We start from the raw sequence: 24,027 nt of genomic DNA, 5'->3' as shown, positions 1-24,027 counted from the left end.
GAAACATGAATATCAGTGCGTTAATATGGTATTTTAACAGCAGTTTTTTTGTTGCAACTTAAAGAATATCAATCTGGTTCTGGTGCAATGTGACTTTTAAACAGTGAGTGACTCTGACTACATAATACATGAGTAACAAGGTTAAGAGTGTTTCATTTCCAGTTAGGCCACAAGTTCTATAAATGTCCTATCACACTGGGACCATTGTGGTATTATGTCTTGGACAGTGGTTGATTTATGTAAAATATAAGTCATACACAAATATGTAATGTTTGAATTGTGGAAATGCATTTGTATTTTGTGAGGGCAACTGACCCATTCTGCGGTAGTAGATACTAGGGTCACATAACATGGTCACTGCATGTGAGATGAAAACGTTCATCAATGATGGTTCCGGGAAAGAAGCTGAGAAAAGAGCAGATCGTGAAGGAAGTCAATTAGTAAAACAGACGTGGAATAGGCAGGAGGATATATCACATAAGTAACATGAAAGACAAAGTACTAAGAGGGCGAAGCAGATTTGAAGACTTAGGTTTTTGGGTCTTTTCTAATCTCTTTACCGTAGAGTATTTTTAATTTCATATCTAAAGCCACTCTTGTGAGTGAGTCCCAACTCCTCATAGCTTCAAGAGTGTCTCTACTTGCCTTGAGATTGAGGGAAGCTTCTGGTAATGTGCTTGGATAAACAAACAGCAAATCCTGTTTGGTACTTGCTTTTCGGTACTGGACTACCTTCTGCATTTGTAAGATCTCACTTTGATCTTAAAAACAGTAGAGAATTACACCAGACCCCATTTAAAGTTTAAAATATGAAACAAATTCATTAAGCAAACTATGAACAAGAAAATAATCTCAATGATATAATAGTTATACATACTTATAATAGTCTTTTATCTAACTCCCAGTGTAGAAAAATAATTTTAAAATTGCAACTCTAAGAATTAAATGAATCTTTTGTAAATGACTGACCTTCAGGAATATGAACCTGTCTCTTGAGGTTTTTCAAATATCTACTCACATGAGGTTTTCCAACTGCTCTTATTCAAACAGAATTGAGTCTTTTAATATCCCAGCAAGGTGTTACCAGGACAGCCTGGAATTTGAATATCTGACCTCTCAAATTCAAAAGGGAGTTGTTAGTCAAATCCAAACTGAGCTAATTATGGTTTCTATATATTTAAACACTGTGTGCTAGACTCCCTCTCAAGCTGCTAAGAAGACTGCAACCAACTTCTCAATACCGTATCGGGTAGGTCTGGGGCAAAATCCTGGTTTCAGCTCATTGTTAAACTCCTGGCACAATGACTGAGTTTTCAAGGAACAACCACAAACTGAAACTTGGCAAAAATACATAATTTTTCTCACTAAGCTAGACAATAGAGCTGGATGAACAGAAATAAAATCAATGGACATTTTATAGGGTTTTTTTTTTACAGTTTTTTCCCTGTCTAGTCATTTTGTAAGTAATATTCAGTTATCTTGGCTGTCTGCTATAGCGTCTGCAGTATAGAAATCTGTTGGTTATCACATACTATGTCTGATAAATATATAGCTCTGGGAAAAAGAGGAGTTGCACTGCTCCAGAGACTGCAACTAGAATTCTATTTCGATAGTTATTCTTGCGGCTTTAACAATTTACAGGAAACCAAAAGTATCCAGTTGTTGCCCAGCCCATATATCGTAAATATTCTATATACATTATTCTCTGTACAATTTGTTAAATATGGCCTGAAAGCCTGTTTGGAAAAGCAAACTAGAGCATCACATTGACTTAAAAAGCAATTCCCAGCTGCTACATCTTAATCCTTAAGAGAAGTATTAAGATTCTGTGGCGTTCCCCAAAGAAATCCTTAAATAGATGAACAAGCCAATGCAACATTTCTCAACAAAAGAAAGATGTGATATTAGAGCAAATCTTCATAATGTCAGTAAGTGCATTTGATCCAGGATTGAAAACAAACAATGGTTACCTCCCAGATGAATATCCGTGATTAGGCTATGCAGGTGTGAAGGAGGTGGTCATGTGTTAGAAATACAAAAGGACATTTAAACCTCTCACCATGCTAATACGACAGGATTAGAGCCACTTAAAAGTGCATTACACTGGAATAGGTGGCAGATACTGTGCAGCACCAGCAAGGTCAGACAGGACTGAGAACAAACCTTTTTTTAAAATCAAAAGACAGAAAAAATACATTGAAGGGTTTAAGTGATTAAAGCTGCTAGTTTTCTGCTGGTGGTTGTGGCATGTGTAGTTTTAGTCTTAGGATATTTTGGCTGCATGGTAAATGTACTGTATTCAAAAGGTGAAGGAGGCCTGAAAGAAGGGAAGACTGAAGTGGAAAATATTGAAGAATGGACTCTGCTTGTAATCCTATGAATGAAATCAGAATTGTGGAACAAACAATCCTCCTACACACTTAAGAAAATGTTAGCGAAAAAAAGTTCTGAAATATTTCTACTTAAAATGGTCTTTGATTTTTCATCAAAACAAAAGCAAAATACTGCGGATGCTGGAAAACCAGTTCTGACAAAAGGCCGTTGACCTGAAACGTTAACTCAGTTTTTCTCTCCACAGATGCTGCCTGACCTGCTGAGTATTTCCAGCATTTTCTGTTTTTATCTTTGATTTTTCATGTCTGTTTCCTGCAAACAATAGGTCCAACTCATTGAGACAGATAAGTAATTCATTAAGAATCTCCATATGGAGATATAATGATGGAGAATTCCGAAAGTGTGATTACAGTTGTCTGAAATTGAGAAGCATTTTAGTCTCACTTTCCAGCCGGGTCTTTGTAGAAACAGAGATGCTGCTGCTTGTGGGCCTGTTCTTAAACTTCAGCGAAAACAAGCTACTATAATACAAATATTATCAACATGCTCAGTATGCAGAGTATTTGTTGAGGTTATTTAAACCCAAAATATTACTCATATCAATTGTGACAGCATCATATTGTATCTGTTTAATGCATATCAACCTTGTTTTGTATCTAAACATTAAGACTACTGAATACCAATATGTTGATCATATTTGTATTATGGTAGCTTGTTTTCACTAAAGTTTAAGGAACAAACCCAGGAGCAGCAGTACATTTCTTTTACAAAGAGTGGAAAGTGAAATTAAAATGCTCCTTAACTTCTAATGTGGCTGCAATCTCACTCTCAGAATTCCTCATCAGTATATAACAATCCGGAGATTTAGCTGGTTAGTGTTTGTTTGATTCAACGGGTTTTAAGAGAAGCATTTCTTGTTTTTTGTTTTTATTTCCTCTGTACTGGGTAACTTCCCTAAATGAGAGGGTGGGTCAATAATCTGTGCCCAAGCCGTTAGCAGTATAGCTCCATAACTAGATACAAGAATGACCTGGGTTGATTCATTCTTGGATTTTCCCTTCCTCTCCGATGATTCAACTGAAATTGAAACTTCATGGGACTATCAGGCAGGAAGCTCACAACTGACTGCTGGATGCTACAGTGTTGGCGCACAAGTGTACTGTATACCTCCACAGTGCAATGTACCAGTGATTTTGCACAGTGGATTCTGACTTGGTCCAGTACTTTTAGCACAAGAATCTCTGTCAACATTGAACTGGCACGATGAATTCCCCCACATACCCATCTCTTCATGTTTTCTGTGAACCTGTGACATTTTGCTTCCATGTTAATTAGTCAAGAGCTCTATACAACAGAGAAATTATTAGGCAGGTGATAAGTATCTTACTAGGCCAGTCTTTTGAAATACAGCAGGGCCTTGTATTTGTTTCAAATACCATGCTGATATTAATCCGCAAGCTTCGTTATCTATTTATAGAAGAATCCAAAACAGCACAGTCTCTGGCCTGTTGGGCTGGGTTTCTGTCCCTCCAGTGAATAATCCAGGAATTATTGCCAAGTAATTAAACCTACATCATTTTATAAATGTAGCCCTGGTGCAATGTTAAGTATTTCTTATATCATCAAGATGAACTTCACTGTGATGCATTCTCCAGGCCATTGTGGTGTTTGCTGAAGATCACTTTGAATGGTGATATTTTCGCATTTGTTTCACCAATACTCTTATCTTTTCTTCCTTTCTCTCCTAAAAGTGTTGACTCATACTTTGGTATAATTCAATGAATGTCAGAAGCCCCCCCGTTACCTTGTTCAGATGATCATTCTTCATATGTGAGGCTGAACTGTGGCAGAAGGCTGTTCAATCACCAAAAGCATCATAATCAGCACAATCCTTTCCTTACCTGATAAGGTTCATACACCGGCCCTTTCCAGCTCTTTCCTTCCATGTGGGTTAGTGCGTCACATTAACTTAAATCTTCACCATCGCAGCATGAGTGAGATGGCGTGTATGAGTCATGTATGAGATTAGTATCAGTAGGCTGATACTAATCCGCAAGCTTCGCTGTCTATAGAAGAATCCAAAACAGCACGGTCACTGGCCTGTTGGGCTGGGTTTCTGTCTTCCAGTGAATAATCCAGGTATCCAAGTAATTAAACTGAGTCCAAAGGGATACTGAGGTTGTGCACCGTTGAGTGCAGTCTGAATAAGAAGCTGGCAAAGGAGATAGAATCGGGGCTGGGGTTCAGAGTTTTTGGCAGAAGTCAAACAGGATGGCTTTGGTCTTACTGATATTGGGTTGGAGAAAGTTATGGCAGACCAGCAGTTAGACAGCACAATGGTTGTTATGGAACTGAGGCTGGTGGTTGAAAGTAGAGCTGGGTATCATCAGCACTGACCTTATGCCTACACACAATGCCACCCAGAGTCAGCATATAAACAAGGACAAGAAGGGAGCAAGGACAGAACCTTGAGGTACAGTTAAGGTGAATATGTTGGGAGTGAGAGGAGAAGATTAGATAGAAGCGGAACTAAGCTAGGGCAGTGCCATGGAATTGGATCACAAAGGAGAGAGAATGGAGGAGGATGAAGGGGTCGACCATTTCAAATGCCGTGGAGAGTCAAAGAGGACCAGGAGAAATAGTGCAGCATTGTCACAGTCAAAAAAGATGTTATTGGTGACTTCGACTAGTGCAATCATAGTGCTATGGGCAGTGTGGAAATTGGATTGAAGGGATTTGAATAGGAAGTGATGGATGAAGTAGATTGTAGAGTTAAAGAAAGAAATTATTTGTATTTATATAGCATATTTCACGATCTCACAACATCCCAAAGCAATTCACAGCCAATGAAGTACACTTGAAGTGTAGTCACTGTTGTAATATAGGGAAACATGGCAGCCAATTTGCACACAGCAAAGTCCTACAAACAACAGTGAGATAATGACTAGATAATCTGTGTTCGCGATGTTGGTTGAGGGATAAATATTGGCCAGGACACCGGGGAGAACTTCCTGCCTGGAACTCTTTTAAGTCCACCCGAGAGGGCAGATGGGGCCTTAATTTAACATCTCATTGAAAGGTGGCACCTCCGACAGTGCGATACCGAGGGAGTGTTGCATCAAGTGTCAGCCTAGATTATGTGCTCAAATCTCTGGAATGGGGCTTTGAACCTACAGCCTTCTGACTCCAAGACGAGAATGCTACCACTGACACCCAAGGTAATGATGACACATTTGAAGACCGGTGAGAGGGAGATTTAAGATTGGGCTGGCTGGATGTAGCAATCAAGGGTGGGGAGGGGATGCTGATGGCAGTTTTAAAAAGAAAAGGGACAGTGCCGGAGGAAAGGAAGCCATTGATTATGTCAGTGAGCATTGGACCAAAGAAAGATGGTTGTGTGATGAGTTCATTTATGAGGGGATTGAGAGTGCAGGAGCTGGGTCTCATTGAAGCAATTAGCTGAGTGATAGCAGGGTGGGAGAAGGGGAAAAGCTAAAAAGTGATTTAAAGAGTGTTTATGTTAATCCACTGTCCTATAATGGATTTAAGTTCTCTTAGTACCATAGCTCAGAATGGTTGAAGCTGATGACCAATCCAAACTGTGCTGCTGATTCTCCTACAACCTCTTGAACACACGTGAAACAGTGCAGCATTTCAATGGTGGAGCTGGTGTAATTTGTGATGAGCAAAGTTTGTAATTTTTAATTTATTTTAAGTCTGGATCTCTTTACACCCACCATTTTCCATTCAACCCCGTCCGACTTTCCAAATGAATGCACATTTTTTGTGACTTTGACACATATAATGACAGCAAGAATTCACAGCAGGAAGTGAGGTGGAGGGGGATTGCAGTCCCATTAGGTAGATAAGAGAAGGTTGATTTAGGTATTAAAATGGATTTAATTGGTCATAGCAACAGTGGAATCATAGTGATCTATTACAGTGAGTCTATCTACATGAAATCCAAATCTAATTTACTGTCTTCAAATCAGCCGTCTTCCAGCAAATGGTATTGGAATGTCTATCCTCTTTCCACCTCCAACCAACAGTTGGACCACTCACTTGGTTTGTCCACTATTCAAGTCACAGAATTCTTTAAGAACTTGCCTGGTACGGCAGAGATGAATGAGCTCAATGGGTTAAAGGTTAGAAACAGATCTTGTGTACAATTTAGTGGAATGTCACATATTGCATAGTCATGTATGCATTTACTGACCACAAACTGAACTTTATTATCCATATCAGAATCTTTCTGTAGAGTATTGTATGTTCCATTGTTTTATTCAGCACAGGTGGTTTGAACACGATGCTGTGAATGGGAATTCTATCATTCTTGTTGGTGAATTTTGTGCTCATTAAGGTGAGAGATATTCGTGCAGGGAAAAGAACCCATTTCTACTTGGACACTCAGTGTCAGCTTTAAGCACTCCAAAGTTGCATGTATTATGAAATAGATGCAGAGTAGAGAGTAGAAATCTCCCTTCACTCTGCCTTAATAACATTCCTTAATGCCAACTCATAAATGCAATATTTCTATTTTTCACACCAACAAACGGTGGTGAAATTGTTAATTTAGCGCCAATTTTTATGCTGAGGACCTATACCCACTAGAAAGTGGGTTCAAACTGCAATAACTTATTTTGCATAGAACCACAACTGCGAGCACAGAAAGGAGACTTCCATCTCATCACTTTAGGCTAGATTTAAACCCAGGTCCTCGAGGTGAAAGAATTGCATTCCTACCCACTCCATCACCTATTCCTCTATTTTGTCCATTTCTGCTGGCAATTGTATCTGTTTACTTATCCATTGTTGTACATCTGTATCCTGATCCCAAATGGGTCAGATGTAGAATCAAAGAAAGGTTACGGCACGGAAGGAGGCCATTCGGCCCATCGAATCTGCACCGGCTCTATGCAAGAGTAATCCAGTTGTCCCACTCCCCTGCCCTATCCCCGTAGCCCTGCAATGTTTTTCCTTTTAAGTACTTATCCAGTTCCCTTTTCAAGGCCATGATTGAATCTGCCTCCACTACCCACTCGGGCAGTGCATTCCAGATCCTAATCACTCGCTATGTAAAAAAAAGTCTTTCCTCGTGTCACCTTTGGTTCTTTTGCCAGTCACCTTAAATCTATGTCCTCTAGTTCTTGACCCATCCGCCAATGGGAACAGTTTCTCTCTATCTATTCTGTCTAGACACTTCATGATTTTGAATACCTCTATCAAATCTCCTTACCACCATCTCTGTTCCGAGGAGAACAACCCCAGCTTCTCCAGTCTATCTACATAACTAAAGTCCCTCATCCCTGGAATCATTCTAGTAAATCCCTTCTGCACCCTCTCTAAGGCCTTCACATCTTTCCTGAAGTGTGGTGCCCAGAACTGGACACAATACTCCAGTTGTGGCCGAACCAGTGTTTTATAAAGATTCATCATGATTTCCATACTTTTGTACTCTATGCCTCTATTTATAAAGCCCAGAATCCCGTATGCTTTTTAACCACTTTCTCAACCTGCCCTGACACCTTCAATGATTTGGGCACTTATACCCCCAGATCTCTCTGTTCCTGTACCCCTTTTAGAATTGTGCCCTTTAGTTTATATTGCCTCTCCTGGTTCTTGCTACAAAAATGTATCACTTTGCATTTTTCTGCGTTAAATTTCATCTGCCATGTGTCCACCCATACCACCAGCCTGTCTATATCCTCTTGAAGTCTATCACTATCCTCCTCACTGTTTACTACCCTTCCAAGTTTTATGTCATCTGCAAATTTTGAAATTGTGCCCTGTACTCCCAAGTCCAAGTCATTAATATATATCAAGAAAAGCAGTGGTCCCAGCACCCACCCCTGGGGAACACCACTGTACACCTCCCTCCAGTCCAAAGAAAAATCGTTCACCACTACTCTCTGTTTCCTGTCCCTTAGCCAATTCTGTATGCATGTTGCTACTGCCCCCTTTATTCCATGGGCCATAATCTTGATGATAAGCCTACCGTGCGGCACTTTATCAAATGCCTTTTGAAAGTCCATATACACCACATCAACTGCATGGCACTCATCTACCCTCTCTGCTACCTCATCAGTAAACTCTATCAGGTTAGTTAAACTTGCCGTATTAGATAAACGTGCGGTATTCCACCGTATTAATCCACTGCTGTGTGATATTTGTGCATCAAACATAATTGAAGTTTTCAGGTCAGCTTATGTCAGATCTATAAAAGTGTTTGGCTTCACTTGAAATGAGCTGTGTTCATGGCTTGTCAGATCAGTAATGGAATAACATCACTCTGGAGTAAGGTACTTGCAGTAATTAATACTAGACATTTATTTAATTGTTCTATGTTACAGTTTTGCTTTTAATTTCCGAAGTCCCTCGAACTACTTTGTGAGGATTGAAGAAGGAATTTCTTTTGTGTCCTTCTCTTCAAAGCATTCCTGACCCCAGAAGCAACGTTAATTTGACTTGTTAAGAGTTTTTAGCAAGTTATACAATTTTTAGGAAATTGAAGCTGGCTATTTAGGAAACTTTAAATCTTCTAGGATTTGAACCTATTGTGTTTAATTAATTCTTCAGAAGACTAATGCTACCCAGCCCTCTTGAAAGGGGCAGTGTATGATGCAGTCTCCGATTTCTCAGTGGGACCATTTTTCCCCCTTAAAATCTCAAAAAAGCTTTTAAGGATTCCTTTGTTATTGAGCGTTGTATAGCGGGGCGCATTTTGTAGGATTAGGAGATCATTGTCTGGATTTCCACAGTGGGATATTGGTTGGTCTGTGGAGAGGGGCCAAAGGTTACAAGAGCTTTTTTCCTGATTTTTGAGAAGCACCTCAACACTACAGCTTATCTCAGGTATGCAAATCACTCATTTATGGTTAAATTTATGCCTAATTTGATATTTTTATCTTAATTCCGAGAGAGTTTTCAGTCATTTCAAGGGGAAATTAGCAACATCTATCCTGAATATATCTGTCTGAAATCAGGTTTAATTTGTACTGTTAATGATTGCTGAATTAATATTAATTTTTTTTTAAAATCTTTGTTTTTGTAGATCTGACATCTAATAACTAATAATTGATCTCTGAGCTTCTGGAATCAATTTTGAAATCAGTTTACAGACGGCCATGCTTGATCGGTCTGTACATACTGAGATAACTAGTTGGATGGGTTTTAATTCTATGACTAGATAAGAAAATTGTACGTTGATCGTGAGAAAAGAGATACTATATAGTTTTAATAATTTCAGGAATAAGCAAGTTAAAATTCTTGAATAAAATAGGCACTGCCTTCACAAAGGATCAAAGTCAGCAATATTTTTATGGTAAACGTAAAGAAAGAATAGAATTTGTTTAGGAAAAATGCATCGCAAATGGGTCAGTACTGCTTTTTATATCTAATTCTCTAGCACATTAGGCATTGACACGGAAATATTTTTGCACATTGTTAAACAAGATGCGCTGTCCACATCTTTAAAAGATCGAAAAGGCGATTGTGCTCAAGATTCAAAGCTTAAGTAGTTGTGCTCGTATAAGCTATTGATTGAAAAAAAGAACAAGACCTTTTTTCAGCAGCGTTTTGTGAATCACTAATTCTGTGCAGGTGGTGCCTAGAATACTACAGGATCGTGGTTTTCCTCATTACTGAGGGTCAAGGTTAAAAAGTGTGGTGGCACAGTTTAATTAGCAAAGCAACTTAAAACCCTGCAGGAGGTCAATTGCAACCATGATTGAAGGGTCCTAAGCTCAAGATGTTTTCCTCTAATTTAGTCTATTTTTTTTTCCTTTTGTAGATTGAGGAAGGAGGGAAAGCAGACTTGCTAACAAGCAAACTGCAGGTGGGGGATGAAGTGGTCAATATCAATGATGTGGAGCTGAGCGGCTACAGACAAGAGGCCATCACGCTGGTGAAAGGCTCCTACAAGACCCTGAAGCTGCTCATTCGCAGGTACAAGATGCAGTCTGAATCCAGTAAAAACAACTAAAGTAAAAAACATACTGCGAATGCTTGAAATCGGAAACAAAAACAGAAACATACTGGAAAAACTCAGCACGTCGGGCAGCATCTGTAAAGAAAGGGAAAATATTGATGTTTCAGACATAGCTCTGAAATGTCAACAGTTTTCATTTCTTTACAGATGCTGCCTAACTTGCTGAGTGTTTCCAGCATTTTCTCTTTTTGTTCCAGGGAAAACCCTTTGCCTATTGAAATCATTAAAGTCCATTTGAATGCGATTCATCTGCTTCCGTGTTTCAAAAACTATTGGATAAAATTTTCTTCTTCGAATCATCTTCTGTATAACTTAATCTCACAACACCCCTGAAACAGTGACAAATAATTTTGCTCACAGATTGATAAAGGAAAATTAAACTTCTATGAACAGGATAGCTGGCAGTGCATCTTTTCTCTGGGTTCATATTTTTCATTCTATTTATTGATAACATTATATTTTGTTTGTTCTCAGGATGTGGGTAATACTGGCGAGGCTGCATTCATTACTCATTGCTAGTTGCTTTGTGAAGTCTTACTTAGTGACTGTTGTATAACTGAGTAGCTCACTTGGTCACTTCAGAGCGTATTAAGAGTCAACTGTGTAGTGTGGACGAGAGTCATATGTAGATTATAATTTCTTTTAGTTTGATGAACTAAACATACTTGAACCATATTTCTTTGTAAGCTAGTTTATCTACACAATTATAGGTTGGTTGAATTAAGTTTAAAAGATGAAAAAGTGTGTTTGCAAAGTAACTGCCATAGAGGAGTCTAGTTTACAAACCCGAAAGGTCCTTGGTAATTTTTGTTAAGCTGTTGACAGGATCAGTGATTTCCTTGATCAAAACGCTCATTTAAAAAAAAAAACTACATCAGAACAAATTTTTTTTAAAAAGCAACCCACCCTCCATTTCTGAGTTGTTACCATCACCTCATTGTCATTCACCTGGAGTTTCTATACATCAGATGAGATTCTTCACCTTGTTATTCCAAAGTGACATACTGCCATATTTCAGCATACCATATCCAACTACTGCCTGTCCCTTTGCCTCACCCCATTCTGTTTAGAGACCCCAGTTCTTACTCCTTCTGTGTTTGACTACCTAGTAATGCTTTTGCTGTAAAATATGTGGTGAATCACTCCTTTATACCTTTATACACACACACACTCTCAGCCACCTGCCTGCCCACCCACTCATATGCACAGAAGTTAACCATCACAGTGGGCCACAATTAACATGTCATTTTACTCGATGATTCTCCTCGGATTTATTTTTCTTTAGTTTCCTGATGTTTTTATGAGAACCACAGAACTTGGCAAAGAGTGAGAGATAACAGGGAGAGGGAGAGAATGGGGATCTGGAGAGAAAGCAGGGCAGAATGGCAGCCAAGTATCTGGTAGCACCGGGAAGGAAACAGGAACAGGAGTAGTCGGCAACAGAAAGAGCTTGGTAAAGAATGGGACTTAGAGGAAGAGGGAAAGAGCAGCGGCAGAATGAGGCCTGGGGAAAAGTAGCAGCAGAACAGGAGTTGGACTCGAGTCACCTGTTAGGATTCCTGTGACAAACTGACAGTTTCAGATTGCAGTTTCCAACTCCTGAGACTTCCGTGGCCTGGTGCCATTTTCAAATCCAGGTCGTAGCCTGCAAACTGTAGGATGTTAAAGTTACAAGTGTGAGAACAGGACGCCCACCCCTGACTGCATGAGATTTATACAACAACAACAACAACGACTACTTGCATTTATATAGCACCTTTAACATAGTAAAACGTCCCAAGGCGTTTCACAGGAACGTTATCAAACAAAATTTGACACTGGAGATATTAGGCCAGGATGGCCAAAAGCTTGTTCAAGGAGGTAGGTTTTAAGGAGCATCTTAAAGGAGGAGAGAGAGGCAGAGAGATTTAGGTAGGAAATTCCAGAGCCTAGAGCCTAGGCAGCTGAAGGACACGGCTGCCAATGATAGAGCGATGAAAACCAGGGATGCGCAAGAGGCCAGAATTGGAGGAGCGCAGAGCTCTTGGAGGGTTGCAGGGCTGGAAGAGGTTACAAAGATAGGATGGGGCGAGGCCATGGAGGGATTTGAAAACAAGGATGAGAATTTTAAAATCAAGGCGTTGCCGGACTGGGAGCCAATGTAGGTCAGTGAGCACAGGGTGATGAGTGAACGGGACTTGGTGAGAGTTAGGATATGGGCAGCAGAGTTTTGGATGAGCTCAAGTTTACGGTGAGAGGCCAGCCAGGAGAGCATTGGAATAGTCAAGTCTAGAGGTAACAAAGGCATAGATAAGGAGCTGAGGCAGGGGCTGAGCGGGTGATGTTATGGAGGTGGAAGTAGGTGGCCTTAGTGATGGAACAGATATGTGGTTGAAAGCTCAAATAGGAAGCCAAAGTTGTGAACAATCTGGTTCAGCCTCATACCAGTGGCCAGGGAGAGAGGTGGTGTCGGTGGCTAGGAAACAGAGTTTGTGGCGGAGACTGAAGACGATGGCTTCAGTCCTCCCATTATTTAGTTGGAAGAAATTTCTGCTCATCCAGTACTGGATGTCGGAAAGCGTGAAAAATCAGAGGCAGTGGACAGGTCGAGAGAGGTAATGGTGAGCTAGAGTTGGGTGTCGCAGTGTACATGTGGAACTGGATGTTGTGTTTTCACATGATGTCGCCAAGGGGCAGCATGTAAATGAGAAATAGGAGAGGGCCAAGGATCTGGCAACATTAGGTCAATATACCTCTTGACTCCCCAAAGCCTTTCCACCATCTACAAGGCACAAGTCAGGAGTGTGATGGAATACTCTCCACTTGCTTGGATGAGTGCAGCTCCAACAACACTCAAGAAGTTCGACACCATCCAAGATAAAGCAGCCCGCTTGATTGGCACCCCATCCACCACCCTAAACATTCACTCCCTTCACTACAGGCGCACTGTGGCTGCAGTGTGTACCATCCACAGGATGCACTGCAGCAACTCGCTTCTTTGACAGCACCTCCCAAACCCGCGACCTCTACCACCTAGAAGGACAAGAGCAGCAGGCACATGGGAACAACACCACCTGCACGTTCCCCTCCAAGTCACACACCATCCCGACTTGGAAATATATCGCCGTTCCTTCATCATCGCTGGGTCAAAATCCTGGAACTCCCTTCCTAACAGCACTGTGGGAGAACCGTCACCACACGGACTGCAGCGGTTCAAGAAGGCGGCTCACCACCACCTTCTCAAGGGCAATTAGGGATGGGCAATAAATGCCGGCCTCGCCAGCGACGCCCACATCCCATGAACAAATAAAAAAAAATACAAGCAGCTAAAGATGCAACACATCTCGGAGTTCAAATAAAAAACAACCCTGAGCTTTACTTTTGTGGTTTAAGAAGTATTTCTGAAATTCTTGCGTTGTAAAAACACTCAAACCTGTGTATTAGTAGACAGCACATGGTCTCATAAGCCTGTTGCGTCAATGGTTATAAGCAGGACACAGCTGCAGGTGTAGCCCAGGTACTTATAATAATTAGACTGGGGAAATGATTGGCTGGTTCGTCAGTGAGGGAGCCCAGCAACAGATGATTCAGAGATGTTGATCTTTATGCATAGTGCCCGGGAACCATGGAGAAAATGTCCATATTCTTCACATCTGTGATATCACAAACGTAACATTGGATTTAAACATGTGACACAAATAGAATAATTTTAAACATTCACAATGAAAAATATTTCATGATCGACCCACTCGATATATTTTATTGCACCCGTTGTTTTTCACTAGAAGGACTTCTTACAGCACCAAATAGATGAGCTGTCTGGGCCCCCGAGCTGGGTTGTAGGCAGCGCCACGAAGGCAAATCAACTGTTTTACCTGTAACTTTCGCCAACACTGATCTTGTTGGTGAAGCATTATATAGTGTAATATTATTCAGCACCACAACGCTGAAATAAAGTACTGTAGTACAGTTTAAAACATTGCTAAATATACTGTTATATGCCAATAAAACAAACGAACCAGACAGAACCGTGATAAAAGTATATTAGAATTTTATGAGCATCTACCAGTATATTAGCTCCATTTGAATGTAGTGAGAATAATACTTTATTTCGAAGTTGATTGGTGTGCGGCGATTTAAATATCTAGTGATAGTGTAATAGTTTTTTAAAATCTGAGACCATTAAATATAGATTGTGTGAATGTAGTGCACTTTATGGTGTTTCATGGCTGGACAGTAAGGTGGCCTCATGAGCAGATATAGGTCATAAATAACTAGTTGAGATATTTGTCATTTCCGAAAGTTGGTCAGTTGCTTCTTCATCGTTGCCACCCGCTCGCGTTTCACATAAGCATTCAGCATTTTTGGTTCTCGTTTGCGCTGTTCTATCTCGCACCATTTATTCTGGGACTTTAAATCTTCCTGCCATTGTCTGCAGTTTAAATCTACCTGACGCATATGCTCTGAACCTGGCCAAACGCTGCAGCACCAGGACTTCATTGGAGTCACTGTGAGCTCCAGAACTTTGAGCACTCGTTCCGGAGGGGGAGCGGAAACTGCACCTTAGTTATTATCAATAATATTAAAACAAATGTGAGTCGAGCCCTCGCTAAGTATTGGTGCTGGCGCTTCCTCACCAACCTGTCGGCAATGAGAGGGAGGCCGTGGGCGATGGCTTTTAATGTGAGTAACCAGCCGTCTCCGGTTATCACCATAGTAAACAATTATCACCATAGCAATGGAGCCCACTGCACAGCTTAAGTTTCATAAACTGCACCAAAACAAACACGGCATCGTTTTAATTTTTAAAAGAACTATTACTGACTCTGTTTAATTCGTTTAAATGTGGGATTTGGTCCCACAAACTGTGACACTGATCCTTGTCAGCAATACTAGAGGTGCATTTACACTGTAGGTCGGGGGTCTGCTGCATTTGAGGTTCCAGATGGGTAGAACTATGTTAACCATGCCTGGCTTCAGCTGGGTTAGAATAGCACAAAGCAGATAGCTATTCCAGATGTTTTTCTGGATACAGGTAAACAAGTCTTACCTGGGGGGGGGGGGAGGGGAAGTGAACCTTCGGCAGTATCGACTTCTGTCACCAAGGACTCAACTTCCTCCCCTGGCAGCACTAGTACTGCAGGGGGACCTGAGGGTAAGAGCAAACTCACTTCACCGCACTGTGTCTCTGTGTGGGGTTTGCATTTTAAAATATAGATTTCTTTTTTGAAGTTAATTTTTCCAGCTTGCTGTGGATGTTGCAGAACAGCAAAGACAGGCAAGGGGAAGAATCACAGTATTCTTGAAAATGCTCCAAAAAAGTGTCTAAATTGGCTATGGCGACATGGCCCCCAGAACCCCCTTAAAAATAAAATGCTGCACTACCAAAGCTCATTTTCCCTGTCAAAAATATCTAAATCCACCTCTGCAAAAATCACACATTGATGTACTTTGTATTATAAAATGGAAAGAAACCAATTAATGGAATAATGGGTGTAGCTGCAGCTAAATTCGTGACAGGTCCATGACCCACTGTACTCCCAATAAAATGAATCCTTTCATGTCATATGTGAGGCCATTGGATTTCAACTTTCATAGAAAAACAAACTGAATTGCGGAATGTGATCTCAAAACACTAAAATATCCTGAAATCCAATGAAAGAAAGACGAATTTAACTTATTCAGTGTCCTTGGGTGCAGGTCTTTAGTTAGGCCTATTTTACTGTTTGTATGCTGTTTTTTGAATTGCCAGCTTTTTGGGGGGCTGTCAACTTCTTTTGAAGCTATTTGTTGGCTTTTCTGAGTTTTCTGGGTGTGCACACGTGCCTCTCATGGCTACAACAAATTTGTATTTCATTTATAATCTTATGTGTCAATAATCAACACTGAGAACAATAATTACATTTCAATTCCACAGTATTTGATTCTCGTGCTTTAAGTAGTTCTGAGGGAATCTTTCAAAGAAAAGTTCTTGTTCACATATTAACTACTGTGCTGAAATGTATTACACTATGTATTAAAATGTATGAGCAATGTGCTGCAAAGTTAGTTTTACTTCATAACAGCTACACAACAACAACAATATCATGCTGGCCGGGCTTTTCCACTTGCCCATTCATCAGTTTGCAATTTCCCCCTTTTCAATGCAATGGACAGGAAAATCACTTCCACATGAGTGCACAAGCAAAAAACGCCAGTTGCTAATATTATCAGCTTGAGCATCATAAAGAACGAACTTATATAAGACTTTATATAGTGCCTTTCATGACCTCAGGACGTCCTAAAGCGCTTTACAGCCAATTGTAGTCACTGTTGACAAAGGAGCAAATTAGACTTAAGTTAGAAATTCTCAGTGGAAAAATTTTCGTTTTATCTACTTTCCGCTTTTTCAAATAACAGCCTCTCTGCCATTTCCTCTTTTTTTTCTGCTCTCTTCCTAACCTGTTCCACAAATTGTTTTGATTTGATTATAGGTTTCATCTGCATCATGCACAAAGTATTTATTACCCAGAAATTTATGTAAATGAACATAAGAACTTAAACACTTCGGGGTGGATTTTCAGCTTGCTGCCCAGGTGTAAAACTAATATTGTGGATCGGCCACCCATAATAGAAACCACCGATATTCATTGACATCACTGGAAATTAAAATTGGCCCATTTCTACAATGGGCGGCCAACCTGCAGGGACAATTTTACATCCGGGCGGTAAATTCAAAATCCACCACGTTGAATTTAAAATCCTCATCCTCTCTTCAAATTCCTTCATGGCCTCACCCTGTCTTACCTAAGAACCTCCTCCAGCCTTACATCCCTCCCACACCTCTCAGTCATCCATCTCGAGCCTTTTGTGCATCCCCCACTCCCTTTGCCCCACCACTGATGCCAGAGCTTTCAGCCGACTCTCCAAAATTTCCTCCCTAAACTCCTCCAGCCCTTAACTTCTTTAAAAACCTTCTCAAAACCCATTTTTTCAACCAAGCTCTTTGCCATTGCTGCTATCTCTTTCACCATGGTTCAGCCTCCACTCCTTTATTCCTGTTATCTTTATTTTCTCCCCTCTTTATAAAGCGCCTTGGGATGTTTTCTACATTAAAGACACTATATAAGTGCAAGTTGAAGTCACTGTGTATAATCTATGTTTTAGAAGCATTAATAGTATGCCATTTATGTTTTATCTCTGTATTCTCCCATTTACAAATACTGATGCAAACCTATTTGCTTTCAGGCAGTTTGGTTGGAAGTTGCAACCCATGCTCAAAATGAAGTCATGACAAACAAAACAATGTTGCGTAGCAACATCAAAGTAAACTTACCAGTTTTGCTAAAGACTGGTCTACCCCACTGCTGGCCTTAGCAGATCTGACAAGTTTACTTCAGTGTTGCCACTGACTTTGGGACACCAGTCTATCGGGAGCCAGCAGCACGAGCATAGCATTCGGCACCATATAAAAGCAACTTGGGTCAAGAGCAAATTGATTTAATTATGTATTTAAATTATTTTAAAGTGTAAAAATAGTTTAGCCTGGCACTAGCTAAGTAGATCTCTGTATTCCAGCTTCCAAAATATATTACTTCACACATTTCTGCATTGAATTACATCTGCCACCAAACTGGACATCCTGCTTGTCCATCTATGTTACTTGTAGCCCTTCACAATTTGCCATTACTTCCCCACCCCCATTCAATTTGGCGTCTTCAGCAAATTTCCATATTCTTCTCTGAGTTCCTAAGTCCAGGTTATTTATGCACTTGGCTATCACTTGGCTACTCGGCAAGAAACATGCACAAATTGTGTATTGTGTCCAGTTCTGGGCACCGCACTTTCGGAAGAATGTGAAGGCCTTAGAAAGGGTGCAGAAGAGATTTACTAGAATGATTCCAGGGATGAGGGACTCCAGTTATGTGGATAGACTGGAGAAGCTGGGGTCATTCTCCTTAGAGCAGAGAAGGTTGAGAGGAGATTTGATAGAGGTATTCAAAATCATGAAGGGTCTAGACAGAGTAGATAGAGAAAAGCTGTTCCCACTGGTGGAAGGGTCAAGAACCAGAGGACATAGATTTAAAGTGATTGGCAAAAGAAACAAAGGCGACATGAGGAAAAACTTCTTTACACAGCGAGTGGTTATGATCTGGAATGCACTGCCTGAGAGGCTGGTGGAGGCAGATTCAATCATGGCTTTCAAAATGGAATTGGATAAGTACTTGAAGGGAAACAATTCACAGGACTGCGAGGATAGGGTGGGGAAGTGGGACTAGCTGGATAGAGCCGGCACGGGCTAGATGGACCAAATGGCCTCCTTCCGTGCTGTAATCATTCTATAATTCTATGATTCTATGAAGTGGTTATATAAGTGCAAATTTGGGTTTGCTGTCCAACCTTATATTACACCAATAGCTTTGTCGTTTTGTTGCAGTGAGTAGCCCCATCAAGTCATTGAGAACACTGAATCACTGACATGGAGGATTAAAGCTTGAAACTGCACAATGCCACAGAGACCCAATCCAAAATGTAACCTACTATTTATTCCAGCCTCAGAATCAACAAAAAGCAATGATCAAGATGATTAAATTGGCATGTTGTAATACAGTTTTTCTGTCACTACACCTCCTTGTTTTATATTAAAGTACCAGATATTTCAGTATCTAAAGTTAAAATCTACTGCACAGCTTTACAAATATTTTTTTAAAGCTTGGTGGCAGCAATCTTGATTGGGTCTTCAGTATCAAATATGGTATTTTTTGTGCATATATTTCAGAAAACAAAAGTGCTAAAGACTGGTAATTAAAGCCTTTTGGTCTCTCGTTTTTTGTTTACATTTAAAGTTTCTACTTCCAAATGTATATTTGGATTTTCAAAAAGGTATTCAATAAGGTGCCACATAAAAGGTTATGCAAGATAAGAGCTCATGGGGTTGGGGGTAATATATTAGCATGGATAGAGGATTGGTTAACAGACAGAAAAAAGAGCTTAGGGATGAACGGGTCATTTTCAGGTTGGCAGGCTGTAACTAGTGGGGTGCCACAAGGATCAGTGTTTGGGCCACAGCTATTTACAATCTATATTAATGACTTAGATGAAGGGACCGAGTGTAATGTATCCAGGTTTGCTGACGACATAAAGCTAGGTGGGAAAGTAAGCTCTGAGGAGGACACAGAGTCTGCAAAGGGATATACAGGTTAAGTGATTGGGCAAGAAGGTGGCAAATGGAGTATAATGTGAGGTTATTCACTTTGGTAGGAAGAATAGAAAAACAGAATATTTTTTAAATGGTGAGAAACTATTAAATGTTAGTATTTAGAGTGATTTGGGTGTCCTCGTACAAGAAACACAAAAAGTTAGCATGCAAATACAGTAAGCAATTAGGAAGGCAAATGGCATGTTGGCCTTTATTGCAAGGGGTTTGGAGTACAAGAGTAAGGAAGACTTAATATAACTGTACAGGGCTTTGGTGAGACCTCACCTGGAGTATTTTTTTCAGTTTTGGTCTCCTTATCTAAGGAAGGATATACTTGCCTTAGAGGTGGTGCAGCGAAGGTTCACTAGATTAATTCCTGGGATGTGAGGGTTGTCCTATGAGGAGAGATTGAGTAGAATGGGCCTATACTCTCTTGAGTTTAGAAGAATGAGAGGTGATCTCCTTGAAACATATAAGATTCTGAGGGGGCTTAACAGATTAGATGCTGAGAGATTGTTTCCCCTGGCTGGAGAGTTTAGACTACAGGGCATAGTCTCAGGATAAAGGGTTGGCCGTTTGGAATTCTCTACCCCAGAGGGCTATGGATGCTGAGTCGTTGTGTATGTTCAAGACTGAGATCGATAGATTTTTGGACTCTAGGGGAATCAAGGGCTATGGGGATCAGGCGGGAAAGTGGAGTTGAGGTTGAAAATCAGCCATGATCTTATTGAATGGCAGAGCAGGCTCGAGGGCCGTTTGGCCTACCCCTGCTCCTATTTCTTATGTTCTTATGCAACGTAAAAACCTGTAAGGCAGAGAGGGACTGGGTGACCGCCAAACAGACAAGGAGGACCAGACAGGTAGTGCAGGAGACCCCATGAGTGCATCTCACTCTCTAATCAGTATTCAGTTCTGAATACTGGTGAGGGAGAGGGTTCCTATGCAGAGTTCAGCCAGAGCCAAGACCATAGCACCATGGATGGCTCAGCTGTACAGGGGGGAAGGAGAAAGGTCAGGAGAGTAATAGTGATAGGGGATTCTATAGTTAGGGGAGTAGACAGGTGTTTCTGCAGCTGCAGTCGTGATTCCAGGATGGTATGTTGCTTCCCTGGGGCCAGGGCCAAAATGTCACTGAGCGGCTGCAGAACATTCTGGGGGTGGAGGCTGAACAGCCAGAGGTTGTGGTCCATATTGGTACCAATGACATAGTTAGAAAGAGGGATGAGGTCTTCCAGGCAGATTTTAAGGAGTTAGGAAAGAGATTAAGAAGCAGAGGGACTAATCTCCGGATTACTCCTGGTGCCACACGTTAGTGAGTATAGAAATAGGAGGATAGAGCAGATGAATGCGTGGCTGGAGAGATGGTGCAGGAAGGAGTGCTTTAGATTCCTGGGACATTGGGACCAGTTCTGGGGAAGTTGGGACCTGTACAGGCTGGAGAGGTTGCACCTCATCGGAGCTGGGACCAATGTCCTCAAGGGGAGGTTTGCTAGTGCTATGGTGGGGGGGAAGGTTAAACTAATTTGGCAGGGCGATGGGCACCAGCATGTAGCATTGGAAAGGAGAAACAAGGGGCACAAAGGATCGGGAGAGAAAGATAGCACCAGAGCAAGTAATAGTACAGTATTAGGTGGGATCAGACAAAGAGAGAGTACAAGAAAGCCTAGGACTGGTTTGCAGTGCATGTGTGTAAACTCACGAAGTGTGGTGAACAAGGTTGGTGAGTTGCAGGTATAAATAGCCACATGGGAATACGATGTCGTGGCGATAATGGAGACCTGGCTCAAAAAAGGGCAGGATTGGGTACTAAATATTCCTGGATACAAGGTGTTCAGGAAAGATAGGGAAGGAAAGATAGGAGGGGGGTTGGCAGTATTGATTAAGGAGAATATTGCAGTACTGGAGAGAGAGGATGTCCTGGAGGGTTCAAGGACAGAATCTATTTGGTTAGAGTTAAGAAATAAAAGAGGTGCCATTACACTACTGGGTGTATTCTATAGGCCACCAACAAGTGGGAAGGATGTAGAGGAGCAAATTTGCAGGGAAATTACAGAGAGGTGCAAAATCTATAGAGTAGTGATAACTGGGGACTTCAAATATCCTAATATAGACTGGGATAACAATAATAATATAAGGGGCAAAGAGGGTGAGAAATTTTTGAAATGTGTTCAGGATAACTTTCTTGACCAATATGTTTCCGGCCCAACGAGGAAGGAGGCAATGCTGGATTTGGATCTAGGGAATGAGGTGGGCCAAGTGGAGCAAGTGCCAGTGGGAGAGCATTCAGGGAGCAGCGATCATAGTATCATAAGGTTTAGAATAGCTATGGAAAAGGACGTGGACCACTCTAAATTAAAATATTCAATTGGAGGAGGGACAATTTCAATGGGATGAGAACAGCTCTGGCCCGGGTAAATTGGAATTAAAGATTGGCAGGCAAAACTGTAATTGAACAGTGGGCAGCCTTTAGGGAGGTGATGGTTTGGGTACAGTCTAGGCACATTTCCACGAGGCAGAAAGGTAGGGCAACTAATGCCAGAGCTCCCTGGATAACAAAAGAGACAGTGAGTAAGATGAAATGGAAAAAAAGGGCATATGACAGATGTCAGGTTGATAACACAAGTGAGAACCAGGCAGAATATAAAAAGTTCAGAGGGGAAACGAAAAAGGAAATAAGAGGGGCAAAGACAGAGTATGAGAATAGACTGGCGGCCACCATAAAAGGGAATCCAAAAGTCTTCTTCAGGCATGTAAACAGTAAATGGGTAGTAAGAGGAGGGGTGGGGCTGATTAGGGACCATAAAGGAGATCTACTCATGAAGGCAGAGGGCATAGCCGAGGTACTATATGAATACTTTGCATCTGTCTTTACCAAGGAAGAAGATGCTGCCAGAGTCTCAGTAAAGGAAGATATAGTTGAGATATTGGATGGGCTGAAAATTGATTAAGAAGAGGTACTAGAAAGTACTTAAAGTAGATAAGTCACCTGGTCCGGATGGGATACATCCTAGGTTGCTTAGGAAAGTAAGAGTGGAAATTGTATTGGTACTGACCATAATCTTCCAAACATCCATAGATACGGGGTGGTGCCAGAGGACTGGAAAATTGCAAATGTTACACCCTTGTTCAAAAAGGGTGTAAGCATAAACCCAGCAACTCTTGGCCAGTCTGTTTAACCTCAGTGGTGGGGAAACTTTTAGAAACCATAATCTGAGACAGAATTAACAGTCACTTCGATGAGCGTGGATTGATTAGGGAAAGCCAACACGGATTTGTTAAAGGCAAATCGTGTTTAACTAACCTGATGGAGTTTTTTGATGAGGTAACAGAGAGGGTTGATGTGGTGTATATGGACTTCCAAAAGGCGTTTGATAAAGTGCCGCATGGTAGGCTTGTCATCAAGATTGCAGCCCATGGAATAAAGGGGGCGGTAGCAACATGGATAGAGAATTGGCTAAGTGGCAGGAAACAGAGAGTAGTGGTAAATGGTAGTTTTTCGGACTGGAGGGAGGTGTACAGTGGCGTTTCCCAGGGGTCGGTGCTGGGACCACTGCTTTTCTTGATATATATTAATGACTTGGACCTGTGTGTACAGGGCACAATTTCAAAATTTGCAGATGACATAAAACTTGGAAGGGTAGTGAGCAGTGAGGAGGATAGTGATAGACTTCAGATGAAATTTAACGCAGAAAAATGTGAAGTGGTACATTTCGGTAGGAAGAACGAGGAGAGGCAATATAAACTAGAGGGCACAACTCTAAAAGGAAAAGGAACAGAGAGATCTGGGGGTATATGTGCACAAATCGTTGAAGGTGGCAGGGCAGGTTGAGAAAGTGGCTATAAAAGCATACGGGATCCTGGGCTTTATAAGTCTAGGCCTAGAGTACAAAAGTATGGAAGTCATGATGAAACATCTGTATAAAACACTGGTTTGGCCACAACTGGAGTATTGTGTCCAGTTCTGGGCATCACACTTCAGGAAAGATGTGAAGGCCTTAGAGAGGTGCAGAAGAGATTTACTAGAATGAATCCAGGGATGAGGAACTTTAGGTCGTGGATAGACTAAAGAAGCTGGGGTTGTTCTCCTTGGAACAGAGACGGTTGCGAGGTGATTTCATAGAGGTATTCAAAATCGTGAAGGGTCTAGACAGAGTAGATAGAGAGAAACTGTTCCCATTGGCGGAAGGGTCAAGAGCCAGAGGAAATAGATTTATGGTGATTGGCAAAAGAACCAAAGGTAATATGAGGAAAACCTTTTTTACACAGCGGGTGGTTAGGATCTGGAATGCAGTGTCTGAGAGGGTGGTGGAGGCAGATTCAATCATGACCTTCAAAAGGAAACTGGGTAAGTACTTGAAAGGAAAAAAATTTGCAGGGCTACGGGGAGAGGGCGGGAGAGTGGGACTAGCTGGATTACTCTTGCATGGAGCCGGCGTGGACTCGATGGGCCGAATGGCCTCCTTCCATGCTGTAACCTTTCTTTGGTTCAAAGTGAAAGCTACAACAATAAAATCATTTGTAAGTACAGTTATAGAGCGTGAAGAAAGAG

General features: G+C 41.3%; 1 protein-coding gene across 2 annotated transcripts in view; it reads left to right on the top strand.

The window, feature by feature from the left end:
* The window catches only part of shroom3 (shroom family member 3), a 426,592-nt gene that overhangs the window by 190,826 nt on the left and 211,739 nt on the right, over positions 1-24,027 (top strand). For both annotated transcript variants that reach the window (XM_067990124.1, XM_067990116.1), the window contains exon 2: positions 10,124-10,278. In XM_067990124.1, coding sequence (XP_067846225.1) covers positions 10,124-10,278 — 155 coding nt within the window. The remainder of the gene's footprint in view (positions 1-10,123; positions 10,279-24,027) is intronic.

This window comes from Heptranchias perlo, chromosome 1 (genome assembly GCF_035084215.1).
Source record: "Heptranchias perlo isolate sHepPer1 chromosome 1, sHepPer1.hap1, whole genome shotgun sequence".
NCBI lineage: Eukaryota > Metazoa > Chordata > Chondrichthyes > Hexanchiformes > Hexanchidae > Heptranchias > Heptranchias perlo.
Note: the sequence above shows the minus strand (reverse complement) of the source record. Positions and strands in the feature narration are given on the sequence as shown.